The sequence below is a fragment of the Ochotona princeps genome, chromosome 32 (assembly GCF_030435755.1).
Source record: "Ochotona princeps isolate mOchPri1 chromosome 32, mOchPri1.hap1, whole genome shotgun sequence".
In the NCBI taxonomy this organism is placed as follows: domain Eukaryota; kingdom Metazoa; phylum Chordata; class Mammalia; order Lagomorpha; family Ochotonidae; genus Ochotona; species Ochotona princeps.
Window position 1 is genome coordinate 11,409,099 of NC_080863.1, and position 14,431 is coordinate 11,423,529.

General features: G+C 39.4%; 1 protein-coding gene across 1 annotated transcript in view; it reads right to left on the bottom strand.

Annotated features, from left to right (window-relative positions):
* SEMA3C (semaphorin 3C) overlaps nucleotides 1-14,431 on the bottom strand; it is a 141,783-nt gene that overhangs the window by 45,864 nt on the left and 81,488 nt on the right. Inside the window, exons 4-7 of the mRNA XM_058657423.1 lie at nucleotides 11,656-11,775; nucleotides 6,016-6,106; nucleotides 1,773-1,892; nucleotides 33-175 (exon numbers count right to left, since the gene is read on the bottom strand). Of these exons, the coding sequence (XP_058513406.1) occupies nucleotides 33-175; nucleotides 1,773-1,892; nucleotides 6,016-6,106; nucleotides 11,656-11,775 (474 nt within the window). The remainder of the gene's footprint in view (nucleotides 1-32; nucleotides 176-1,772; nucleotides 1,893-6,015; nucleotides 6,107-11,655; nucleotides 11,776-14,431) is intronic.

The window sequence follows — 14,431 nt, forward strand, 5'->3', positions numbered from 1 at the left end:
TTCTTTCAAATTAGAACAGAGGTCTTACTCACAGGACAGATTCTGGCAATCATGGAATGAATCTGCTTGGTACTCCGGTTGTTGTCCGTCAGTTTCTCTTTGAAGAAGAAGTACACCTTAGCATCATTGGGATCAGTGCCGTCGGGAATGACATGAGCATCCACAAACATGGGCTCTGCAATAAAGCAGGTAGACAATCTGTCATCATGATGAAGATCCAACCACTGTGTAAGCAACAGACACACGCTTTTCTCAACTCTGACAGGCATGAGTAAGGCTCCCCACATGATGCTTCTAGGAGCAGTACGAGTATACAGTCCACCCGACCACCTGTGGAGGGTCAATTCCCTCAACACAGAGCTACGAGATCACAAACTATGCCTCTCCATCTGCAGTCTATTCTGGAAGCATGGTAAATTAAAAAGTATGTGCCTACTGATGAGTCCTGAAAACAAACTGGAAAAGCGTTTCTACTAGCTATTTCCCATGAAATCGGATGACTGTTTTATTTATAAAAAAAAAAAAAAAAAAAAGTTTGTTTTTCAACCTGTGGTTTTTAATCTAGTGCGCATACATTCCCCGAGGCAGGATGAAGGACTGGGAGTCTGAGATCTGAAAAATACATTTCTTCAAATACAGCAAATGAAATGAAATGAAGGGGAACATTTTCAAGGAAACTATGCAGCCATCTGAAGACAGACAGGGTTTCCTTATTTGAAGAACGAAATAACTTTGAGAATACTCTATTTCCAGATGTACTGGAAGAACATCATCCAGAAAGGAATGGGACAAACGATGCTTTCTTGTGCTGGCCTATCAAGAACGGGACGCTGAACTGTAGCAATTCGTGCTCAACTGTGCAATGCTAAGAGAACCGCCAAGTTCAGGGTCGGCGACAGATGTGCCCTAAGCTGAGGCCACAAGGCTCTTAGCCTGCTTCTGTCCCCCATAAACAACAGCGACTAATTGGACTCGTATAGTAAATCCTGTAATTTCTATAAAAAATTAGCCAAGTGCCGGCAAATATATGGCAGCTTTAACATTCTAGAATCTATACATACAGAACACATAAGATACCTGCATATAATCTGTTCGTTATATCTACGTGAGATCAATTTAGGATAATTTCTAGATTTTACATGGCTAAAAAACATAACCACATTCAAATAAGTAAAAAAAAATCAATTTTAATATACTATAACTGAGGAAGATGCTTGGGTCCTGGAATTTATAAAAAAAATATTATTACACATTTATTTGCGCTTGTATAAAAGTTGTGTGATAGTTTGCCAAGTGAAGACTTGGCATTTGGGATAAGCATTTAGCTGAGAGGGTTAAGATGCTAATTAGGTACCCAGGTATGGTACAACAGAATCTGCCACATCAGACTTCAGCGCTCACTTGATGAAAATGCCAGGATGCAGTGGCGGTGGCCCAAGAAGCTGCGTTCCTGCCAGCCATGTGGGAGACCCAGACTCATTTCCTGGCTTCCAGCTTCAGCACTGACCGCTGCAGGCATTTGGGGATGAGCAAATGGGAGCTCTCTCTTCTTTCTAACAACTAGCTTTAAAAATCAGAATACGCAGTACGTGGCAACTCATTCATTTATATCAGATATTTTCAAATCATAGCGTACCGAGTTATCATTGCTCGTGTCATGGCCAGATATTAAGTTTTGTTTTTTTTTTTTTTCACTGTTTGTCATCTGTCATGATGGAATTAAATGTTAATTTAAAACAATGTGAAAAAGAATGCATGAAATGTTTCCTTACCACTGAGCCATTTAGAATTGTGTTGGTCAGTTCTGACTGCATTTCTCTTGGTTAAACTTCGAAAAATGGCCGCATCCGTCCCCATGAAATCTATGTACATCCCAGAGAAAAGTTCCTCATCTGTGAGACAGGAAACAGCAACAGAAATGTTCGTGTTTTTAAAGGTAATTTTGAAATTCAAGAAGAGTGAATTCAATATCAGGTCACGATACATATTACAGTGCGTTTGTATGTGTTTATCAATTTTCATGTCCACCGAACCAAATATTGGAAAACTCTTTCTCCGGTCTCATTATTATCTGTATGGTTACTCATATAAAAACACACACAGGTACTTTGAAATGTTGGTGGAAAATGCAATTAAACGATACACTTGTTTTGCTGAATAATGTCTGAGTTTAATGCAGAATAAGAGGCCTTCCAAAAGAACATGAAAATATACCTTATGAAAAGCTACATGCATTTCAAATCATGCTTGCAAATTATACAAAGATTCTTACTTCATTTTCCCACAAACATTCTTAAGTATCAATTTATATAGGAGTATAGTTTGAAGTAGTAAGTCTTTCAGCATTTTTTTTAAGATTTACTTATTTATTTGAATGAGAGAATGACAGAGGGAGATATAAAAACAGAAAGAGAAAAATCTTCAGTCTGTTGGTTGACTCTCAAATGGATATAAGGCTGGTGTTGGGTGAGGCCAAAGCCAGAAGCCAGAAACTTCATCCCAGTCTCCCAAGTGGGTGACAGAGGTCCAACATTTGGGCCATATTCAACTGCTTTCCCAGGAGAGAAGCCTTAGTAGGGAACTAGAATGGACACGGAACAGTATGGACTTGTACCAGCACTCGAAAGGGAAGCTGGGATCGCAGGCAGAGGGTTAGCCCGTGGTGCCACAATGCCACCCAGTCTTTCAATGATGAATAGCATTTTTGACAATTTTCATGTGGTCTTCACAACATGAAACACTAATAATAAAAATTGCTATGTTGAATCCATTTGGTAATACGACTGAGTTTTAAAATGGGATGGGAACTTTAGGGACTGGCATTCAATTCTGATGAGAAGATTAAGATGTGGGTTTTTAAGGGATTTAAAGCTGATTCTCAATTTTTAGTAACTTCCAAAATTAGAAACCAAGTCTTCTGGTTTGCCTAGTGCTTATTTACTAAAATCATCGTTACCTTGCGCATACTGCTATTTCTGATACACATTATATAAAAACTGACACTTATTATAATTAAGTACTTGAAGAAGACTGGTAATTTCACACAGAAAACAGGTCTTAGGGTGTTTGATTGGTTTGTGTGTAGTGACAGGGGAGAAAACATGTTACAAATCTGAATGAATTATGATAATCCACAGTTATTTCAGATACGGCAACCTGCATACCAAAGAGCCTTCAAAAAGTCTGTGGAAATTTCAGAGTATGGAAAAGAAAGTGAATTTCAAAAATCTCTTGCATCAAAATCTATTTTAGCTTCATTGTCCGTAGACAATGGATGGATCACAGTATCTATTCCCCTATAAACTCCCTGTTATGTTAATTCTTGTAAGGCGTCATAAGCATTGAATTGGTAAGAAATAATGTAACATAGCCCATGAGTATGAAATAGCAGCTAGGTACCTATTTCAAAACAACAGAACTGATGGGCTCTTGCAGCCCATTGAACTGTCAAGTAGCTCTGGGCTGCCTGACTGATGCTCCAGGAACACTCTGTGGCTCCGTGCCAATGGAGGCCACTTGGCAGGCTTTCTGAAGCATCCCTGGCTCACTGTTGAGTAACAAGGAGCACAATCTGCCTAGGCTGGAATGAAGAATAGCATCCTTTTTGTATGTGCTGCTCCGGTTATGAATCGAGCCCCTACCCGTCAGGGAGCTGGGGAAGCAGCCTGGTGTCGCCCAGATCACCCTCCTAGAAGGGGTTCGGAACCCAGGGCACTAGATGATAGGAAGAAAACAAAATGGGCATGAAGGCATCCTTGAGGAAGCTGGCTTCTTTAAAACTCTTGTCAAGGGTTTTGAATTCTATCTACACAGTATTTTTTGCCATGGCGCCATGATGACTTTCTAACAATAACCATAAGGCTACACATTTATATTCATACTGTTCAACACATTGTAGAGTCATTCATGGTCAAATATATTTCTAACAAGGAAGAGGAAAAATATACTGGTAGTAGACATGACAATTTTGTTTCTATCACATATCACACGTTCAGCTATGTTATAAAAATCTCATGATTGAATGTCACTTGTGAGTTGTCTTGTAAGAGACACACTAGTTTTTATCGGTGTATGCTATTATCTTAAAGAGTGATTTTAGAAGAATCTTAGAAGTTGCCACCAAAAGCACACGTTTAATCATTCAGGAAGAGTTTTATTTGAGAAGGAAATTTTCATCAGAATTTCTTTACAAGGTATTAGGCAAAGTTAAAACCATGCTTTTTCACTTTAATTTAACCTCGCGAGGCCAGTTTTACTTTCAATAATTAGAAATGCCCCCACGATTTTTATGACAGTTTCTTTAAAAGGCAGCAACTGTTTTTCTCGGTCTCCTACAACAAGGACTAAATTTAGAAAAGAATGCTAAATTGTTCAATGAGTTAGATGGCATCAGTACGTTATGAAGCTGAGAATTCTTTTCATTCCCAGGGTTCTTCACATTTGATAACTGTAAGTATTTTAGCCAATCTATGTCAGTAGATGATAAAGTACTATGACATGGTAAAACGAGTGCATCAAGAAATTGTTGGACAAGCAGTTAGAAAAACAATCAACTGAATAAAATAAAATAAAACCGCAGCCAATAATAAATGTCATAAGTTTGCAACGTTTTGAAGTTTTCCTGTTAACAAAATTGCTCTAAGACTTTGATATGCAAATTGCAAGTGTTAAGCAAAATATCAAAACTCAGCATAGGATTACAGCAGCAATTCGAATCAAAGGTCCTTGAGAAAAAAAATCAAGAACGTCAATTTTTAACTCCCATTGTGTAAACAAATCTAATTCTCTAAGACCACAAATATTAAAAACAATGCGACAGTTCAAGTTAGAAAATATATCTTGTTCTAACCCCTTTCATTTTACACAACATCCAATAAAATTACACTTTGGCATGGTTGTGTTAAGAGATATTTGAAGGTCATATCCATAGTATTTATTCAAAAGAAATGGAAACAGTGACTTTGCAAAAACTCTGCTTTATTCAAAACATTCAGAAATATCTCTGAATAGACTGTATCAGACCAAATGAAATAGCTTGTGTTCTCCATTTTACGTGAATTTTTTTCCCTAATGGTGGTCCTCTGGCTCTATGTTGCCCCATCTGGCTGCTCTTACGTACAATGACGCACTGCATGACACATAACCTCAGACCTGGTCAGCACCAGGGGAACCTATCTTGACTCAGTTTTCAGATATAAGAAAGATAAGTCACCTACATAAATGAATTAAGCAAGAATTCTAAGCACAACATTTTTCTTTTACCCTTTTTATTGTTAAAGAAGGAAATTTACCTACTGGCCACACATACAGAAAGCCAAAGAAGAAACCTCCAGTACACACTGAACACACTGAAATCCATGCTTCCTTCCCCAGAAGGAACCAGTCAACTCGGATATATTCTCAAATGTCTTAATGAACCAAAAGAGAATATTTTTCTTTTCCAAGTGAGACACAGAAAGTCCAACAGTGACAGAAGTTGAAAAATGAATTGTTTCACCACATTATGTGAACCAATTGGGCTTGGTGCTTGCCTAGCATTTTACCAAAAGTAAGAAAATGCCAAAAGATTATTTATCATTGTCTTCTTTTAACACGATCACTGGTAGAAACTCCACAGAGGAAGCAGTCGGCAAACACATGAACTTGAAATGTACAAATGCTAGATTAAAAAAGAGGCACAGTAGCTATAACAGACTGACCAATAGTTACCTAGAACACTTCAAACTACTTTATTTTGTTGCATAGGTTAGATATACATATAGATGTATCAATATATGCTATGTACATGCTTTTTCAAACGCTCAACAAATGCCAAGAATGGGAGAACTGACACGTACATCATCTAGTCCAGAATTCTTCAAAATGAGAAATTTGGTTCCCTAGTTGGCATCTCTCCTGATTCCTCCAATGACTGAGCCATGCGGTGTCGGCCCGCAGTCACCCACCATGGTCTCAGCGTGCTGTGTTACTTTTATTTGTTCCCACGGGCTTTGCACCTCCCTTCCCTGTACTCACTGATCATCACAGACACCGTGTTCACGCTGGGGTTGAAGGAGCAGCGTCCTTTCCCGGATTCGCACTTGGAGTCGATCACGAAGACTTGATCCTTTACCACAGACAAAATGTAAACCAGGATCAACAAGGACAAATGTGAACAATTCCTTAGTGAACGAAGAGTATGCCTCAAAAACAGTACGCGTCTGCTTGCCCAGCCTCTCTGCAGATACTTTATTAGGGCATGCATCCCATTTCAAAAGAATTATCTGGAAACTAGGAGCTAACTTCAGCAGGCCCAGCTCTCACCCTATTAGAATCCCCTTACAGGTAACCAAGAGAAAAAGGAGCTCTCTCCAAATCAACATTGACTAAATCAATGAAAATTATAAACATGGACTAGAGGTGCTGGCTACTGTCCACAGAAGAACAATATCTCAGAGGATTCTATTTCCAAAATAATTAGGACATTCTGAAAATAAATCAGTGTAACTCTTTACTTTTGTTGTGTAAAGTATTACACAGGATTCAACAAGAAATGTCATAACTTAGATTAAACTGTAGCATTTCCCCATCCACGTCCCATAAATTTAGAGTATTCATCAGAGGTCAGATACTGTCTAGACAGTACAGAAAATATGTGACTGTTTTCATCCTCAAATAATATGTGCTAATGAGGAAGACAGAAAACAAAGAGGTCAAGTCAAATTAAGAATATGCTAGAGGACGTTCGGTTCTTTGAGAAAAATCAGACAGAAACGGGAAAGCAGACAGAGTGTGATGGAACTGGGTATAATGTGAAATACGGTGATCAGCATTTTCTTAGCAAGAGGGGTTGTCTGCAGGTGCAAATGTGTAAGTTTTCTTACAGAAAATCACTAAAAGCAATTTCGATATTTAAAAGAGAGTGATAGTTCCTTTTGTAGGTTGCATTAAGTGAGAAAAGTCCTAACTTGATGTGCCAGCACCTCGGTGTTCATGACAACAGCCAAGATGAAAGAGATTCTATCATGAAAATCAACAGAGCCTGTCCTTGTCAAGAAATTGGTTCTAGTTCAGGAAGATGGAGAAAACAAAGACGATTGTAGAGATTTGGCTGCCTGGAAAAAAAAAATGCAGCTAGATCAGTATCGTTAAACAAGTACTGAGGTTGACACATCGCAGGACAGCTATGAACCCTTAAGGAATGACGGGGCTTAAAGACAAGGGTAGTACTCTAGCCTGAGAAATTTCTACAAATGATCTGTTATTCTCTTCCTGACTGTCAACTCTTTCAAACCCTGGTATGGGTCTTTAGCCTGGCAAATAAGACACTGGTCAGAATGCCAACTCCACATACTAGCATGCCCAAGTCTGGATCCTGGCTGTGTGCCTGATTCCAGCGCCCCAGGAGACAGCAGGTGGTATTCAGCCATTAGCATCCCTGCCACCTGCCCTCTGTGCGGATGTCTGCCTCCCAGCTTCAACCTGATCCAGCCCTGGCGAATGGGAGGCATCTGGTGAGTGATCTAGCACACTCCTTCTCTCTCCCTGTGTGTGTGTGTGTGTGTGTGCTTCTGTCTTACAAATAAACAAGTAATTAAATAAATACATGTATAAATAATTTCAACAGTCTTAACCTTTTGCCACTACCATCAAATCTTACTTTGTCTTATCTCCTGATATTCTCACCTCATTTACTGCCACCTACATTGTAGAAAAATAAAACCCTTAGATGACATGTCTTCAACTCCTAACAAATACATAATTAGCATACATACATATGCATATGTGCAAATACATGCGCTCACCTGCAAGAAGGGTTATATCTGTGCTCTGAGGACAATTATTCAACCACTCCTTTTTAGACTTCTCAAACACTCTATACTTTCTTTTATTCTTTTTTTAAAATAAGTTTCCTTTGTACCCCATCAATTTATCCTTTCTGCTTCCACACATCGCTACCACTGTCATATTTCTCAAAGACATTCATAAATATTCATTGCTCCTTATGACTTTTCATTCTAGTTTCAATTTATTTCCATTGGGCATTCAACCTCAGCTGCTCTCTTGCAACACGTTTTGATAAGATCTTTCTTGAAAATCCTGGTGCCCAATTCAGTGCTTATTTTTTTAGACTTCATCTTACTTGGAATCTTAATAGCATTCCGAAATTGGCAACCATGGCAGTCTTTCCAAAATGACTGTTTTTATCCTCAGAAATAAACAACAACTTTTTTCTCCCCCCTCTATCTCCGTGTCTGACTCTTTCATGTTTCGTTTGCAAGTCTGTTTTCCTCCAGCTGGTCCCCAGTTTTAGTTACAGCCGTTCTGTGCTTATTCAGTTCTCTGCCCAAGTAAACCTTTAGGGTCCTTCTAGTACTTTAATGAGCAGCAGATCATTTTATCCGGGCTTATGTTCAACTATGTACTTGATCGGTCAATGTGTCATACAATGTATCTCTGAATGAAGATTTTCACCATAACACTTCACGACAACTCTAGAAGGCAGTAAGCTCAAATTAACAAATTGTCAACAGTGCTGGGAAATTGGGAGGGAGAAAAAAGCAAAAACAAAATGTTTTAAGATATCAGTAGAGGTACTGACAAGCACAGGGCATGGCCAACAGTGCTCAGTGCTATAGAGGGATCTAAGATAAGAGATACTGATTGAGGTATTCAAGTTGGTTACCAAGGCAACTTAACCATTCCATACACAGTCTTGGTTAATATGTAGGAGCGAAAGTTAGATAAGACAGATCTAACAAACACAGAGAGTAAGAACATGGACGCTGGAAACACAGCTACCAGAAACGCTCTGTGTTGAAGTGAAAAAAGAGAAAGAATAAGAATTGGAAAGAGTCATGAAATCAAGATGACTTGAAAGAAAGAAAACAATCGTATTTCTAAGCTGGAATAATTGAAAGCCAAATTCTGGGGCGAAGACATCAAGTTCACAAAGTAGGGATGGAAGCTATTGCTCAAAGAACTTCATCGATGAGGAAAATGCGCTGTATTTTTCTGCGAGATTAGGAAAACTTGGAGTTCAGTGACGGATACACCTCAAAAGCAAAAGGGCTGCTACTCTGGGTGCCTGGGGTGCCCTGAGTTATCGTGGTACTATTGGTCAGGTACAGACAACTACCTGATAAAGGACAGTGTGGCTGGAAAAGTGTCCTACTGAAAAAGATGTTAGAGAGATACCTAACAAATCAACCAGACAACAGAGGCAGTAATATTCCAAAAGTGGCTGCAAAATTTCTCGCTTTTTTTTTTTCCCTCTGTGTATATTTGACTTTGCAATGGAAAAAAAGAAATCGTATAATTAGTTCAAAAGGGAGCGGAAGACTTCCCACCTGCTGGTTCATGCCCTAAATGCCATGGTATTTGGGACATGGTATTTCGAGGGGTTGAAGCCAGGAGACAGAAATTCAATCCAGATGTCCCCCAGGAGTGGAAGGGATTCAAGTATTGGAGCCATCACTTCTGCCTTCCAGGGCTTTCATTGGCAGGATCCCGGAGCATCAAATCCAGGGACTTTGGACAAGGGTCTCATTGCAAGACCGTCAGCCAAGGTCCCATACAAAAGAATCTCATGCCCCAGGTTGATGTGCTCATTTCCAGGAACAAAAGACAGAGAGAGGTAGGACAGTGGCACAAGGATCATGACCGGATCGTGATGCAGAAAGGAGTCTAGACTGTTGTGAATGAGCACTATGCAAATGCTTCAGGAATCTTCCAGGTCCACCTTGCAAATGAACAGAACAAAGAGGATATGTAATGAAGGCGTGTGATGCTCCAAAATGAAGCAACCTCGAAAACCATGCGCTGAGAACCCATGAGGGTCCATGAAGACCGATGGAAGCAAAATGGAAGGTAACACTCGAGAAATTCAATGGAATGATAACGATCATTCCAGCTTAAACTGGTTCACTCCCACACCACTCCATCTTTGAAATATGGCATGTCTTAATTATAAACATGTCCTCATTAGTAGCAGGGACTGCTAGCTCACATCATTCCCCAAAGCAATAGTACTGATGCTGAAGAAGAGGGATTCGCTCTCAACATCAAACTTCATTGATCATCTAGTCACCGTATTGAAGTAGACCTTTATATAACATCAGCGGGTGCAGTACAGACCCTTAAGTTTGATGTTATAGTCGAACTCTGGAATTGGAGTTGACTATGAAAGAAGCCACACAAAGCTTAAAATTCGTAATTCTTTTCATATTTAAATTGGCTGTTAAGATGATCACCTGTTATGTAAGAAACTAACTAATTAATGCTTCACTCTTTGAAATGATGTATTTTGGAGACCAACATGGTTTCTCTTTAGCCAGGTGATTAAAATGTTCTCCATGCTGGTTTTCCCAAGGTGATTACTTTTTTGATAGACTTTCCAATGAAGGATTCAAGTGCATTGTGGGTAATTTGTACACGGGGAAATGATTTTATTTGAAATCTATGCTCTGAAAACTGCTACGCTATTGTTGGCGTGTACAGTGGTTTCACAGACATCAGGGGAGTGTCTGACAGCCTGAGGACATCCGAGGCAATAGTTTATTTAATCAATTGATCGCAGGCATGTGGTTCTAATGATTAAGTTCAATGTGGCCATCTGTATTCTTCCAAAAAGTCTAACTTTCTTCTCCTTTAAGCATCTTACTGTAACATAGCTTTCGAAACCCCTTTTGGAAACGCCTCATTGTGGGGTCAAATGATAATTGCTTGGTTATTTTTCAATGACTTTGCAATCATTAGAAGGTATACAAGTGTAAATTGCATGTCTGAAATAATATCAATTTAATCATGAAGGCATAGGGAGAATCACTGTTCACTTGCATTCGTGGTAGAATATATTCATTTTGGTAAAAGAAAATAAACTCTCTGAGGTTTATGAATATCATTTCATCTGCACAACTCTACCCTCCAAGATTGAATTATGTCCCAGCGGGGCAGACTTGTGGACTTACGCTGCACAATGGAAGTAAACAGAGATCGTTTGAAATAATCCAGTTTTTAAAATAACCACATCAAGTAAGACACGTCTGACCAGAGGCATGAGAAAAAAGCTCTTGGTCTAACACGTGGTTTCCTTACCCAGCAGCTGTGCATAGGGACGATAAACAAAGGGTTAAACACCACAGTTGAACTCCAACCAGCTTTTATTTGGCTGTGGATTAGCGTTCTGTTTGTCTAGTCTTTGGCAAACAATATGCCTTATCATTTTAATTCACGTGCAAATGAGGCTACAGTAGCCCTAATGTAGGGTGGCGCCAGGCTATCTAAGATAATGACTTGTTCATGATATAAAGTAAGAAACATGATTTATTCATTACATAAAGCTCTTCCCAGCATCTTGCTTTGTACAGATATTACAGCGTTAGGTCTCAAACAGGTTTACTGATATGAAAACTTTTTAAAAATCGCTCTCAGTAGATCTACTTATGATAGATCGGAGAAGTCAAGTTCATACTACAATATTGCCTACACTGGAAGAGATGATCAGCGGAGACAAAACAAACAGGAACCTGGCACACAGAATCCAAACTTTGAGCTAACAAGGCCCATGAACATTCTATAGACATTGATGATGTGTGTAAGTCTTTCTCTCAAATGCAATGTTTGTCACCTTTGACCCTTGCGTCAAAACTCAGAGCCTGAATGTGTTACACTTACCTCAGACCTCCTCCCTCTGTTTAAATACGTGCAGACGGGGCTGAAGGCGCCACTCCCACAGACGTACAGGTGCGTGCGGTTGAACGTCTGAATGACACGTACGAAGTTCCCACAGCCGTGCTGAAAGAACCCAGGAGGAAATGGTCAGTTACTACGTCGTGCTGTGAGAGGACATTTTGCTAGATAACAGTGACGTGGCATCAAGTCTAGAAGATTCCATGTCTCTGAGAATCTCCGCGTGTGCCTCAAAAGGGAAAGAAACCTTTGGTGCTTGGGGATGCACCAAACCAAACCTGCATCTTTGGTTGGGTGCAAATAAGGAAAACGATAATTCAGGAAGAGTTGTGGAGTGTTAAAAAGATGGTCACTCAACAGATGTTTATTAGGTACGCAACATACGTCACTTTACAGTCAGGTGTTTTGGGCACTCTCAGTAGATGAAACATGCAAACATTTCTGTTTCCACAGAGCTCAGTGGAGCAAAGTTTCTCTGGGGCCCGGGTCCTGCTATTTCCGCTAAAACATTTTTAACACATCTATCAAATGAATACATGTCAATTTAAAGCAAGAATCATTTAATGATACTTTGATACATATCTTTTGTGTGTGCTTTTTAAAATGGTTATTGTTGGGAGATATATTTGGAGGGATTATTAAATGAACCACATGGCTCATTGACTGATTTATTCCAGCGGAAAGGGTGTCTACCCCAGGTAGCAAATAAAATGATCTCACCTAATCAAATTTCAATATTTTACTTACTTGTGAGGCAAGGCTATCATTGATTCGCTCATTGAAATATAAAACGATTAGTGTAATGCTAAACTGACCGTGACCTGGCAGGAACACAGAACGACCTTGTAACCAAATCAATCATCGAATGTTCTGCTTGTCTGACTCACAGTCCTTCGCTGATTACAAATGAACCAAGCCCACGACTGACTGATATTCCTTTCCCAAAGTCGCTTTTCTCTCAAGGAATATTTATACAGTAACTTCATCATCAGAGACAGAACATATCGTTTTATAAAAGATCGTACAGAAATCTATTAAAAACCACCAGTAGCTGTTTTTTTTACTGGTGGTCAAAGAACAGTTGTGACTAATTTCCTACCCCAGGTAGTTCTTCCCTAATGCATTCACATTGTTTTCTACTACTGGAATAGGAGAAACAAACCAACATGGCTAGAAGTTCACTTTCCCTAAAAGTCCGTGGCATTTCAGGATTTCCATCCTTTTCCGTTTCCATTCGTTATTTACCTGCCAACACACATTAGCGTCACTGACCACAAGAGAATTTTCACAGATGTTCCTATTCTAGGTTTGTATGATCAAAGAAGCAATCATTAACGCTGTTGTCGCAGAAATGAATCCTTAAGTAGCAGACTGAACGCTTTATTTTTGTGTGAAGACATTAAGGGTTTCTGTCAAATGCATACCTTGGCATTGTGCCTTGACACCTGTTGACAGGGGTACTTGGGAACATAGCAACAGATGAGAGGCGTGAGTGAAGGCTGCTGTGTCTATGTGAAGGCAATCTGTCAGCTATAAAGCCTGTATTTATTTTTTCACACTTTAGTTCTCCTGGGCATGTGTATAAAATATTTTTTTCATAAGCCACCGACCCAACTCAATTGTATGAATGACAGGTTAGGTCTGTCTCATCCTGGATGTTGTAGACCATTGACTGTCACAAACTACTGACATTTGTAAGTCAAAGGCATGAATAACATCTTTTCTTTATCCCCAATACACTTAAAACTCATTCCTTCTACATACATCAACTTACTATGCCTAAATTGTTTTGGGTTTAGTATGTGCCAGACATCAAAATAGAAATGTATGTATTTTATCTCCAAGGAGGTTTGGATGCCAACTGATAGATGGCATTTACTGAACAACTTGGAAATGTTACTTCGACATTTTACATGCATACATTGAATTTTTCAAAGCTTAGCTTCTGTTGAGTAAAATACAGCTTAGATTCAAGTCCCCACAGGTAGAAGCTAAAAACAGATTTACAGATATGTATTTGTCTAATGTTGAATCTTGTACTTGTAGTGACGTTACAATCTGTCATTTGGTGAAGAGTTCATGGCTGGTACTATAAAAATTATTCATATTTACATAAGTATAGTTCTTAATGGTTATTAACATTGATAGCAATGCCCTAGTTTAATATGCAGCATTCCATTTAGTGATTTAAAACAAAAATGAATCCCAGAGCTGTGGATTTAAGAAATAACTGACTGGGTCTTGAACCATGGTCACTTTCCACCATGTAACTTTTCTAGAGGAAGTTCACTGGCAATTAACAGATCCCCAGCATGTTTCACACTTAGCTCCCTTTCCCACACCTGCTCCCACACAAGAATACACATGGGACAAAATTCATCCAGTTGAGTTAATTATTAGAAGTCATTATCTCGGTCCTTCCCATTTCCGTTGTGTTATTCTCTGTTTCTGTCCACATGCCATTTACCCTAGGCCATTACAATTCAGTCAATGCCATATGGCAAATATTTACTCAACTCATTCTAGGTAAAGCACTAAAGGGTGCTGGCAACATTGGACTAAACGTATCCAACCGCTGCTTTCAGAGAAGGGAAAGGCCATGAGGGCATGCCACGTTTGAGGCTAGACAGATCCATGTTTGCTCAGCGTGCTATGGAAGAAAAGAGAAGCGAGCCAGTGACGCCGACCTGAATAGAAAGGCTTGAGGGAAGGTTGCTGGAGCCGAGCCTTGCAGAATTAGCTAGAGATCTGGACATTCAAA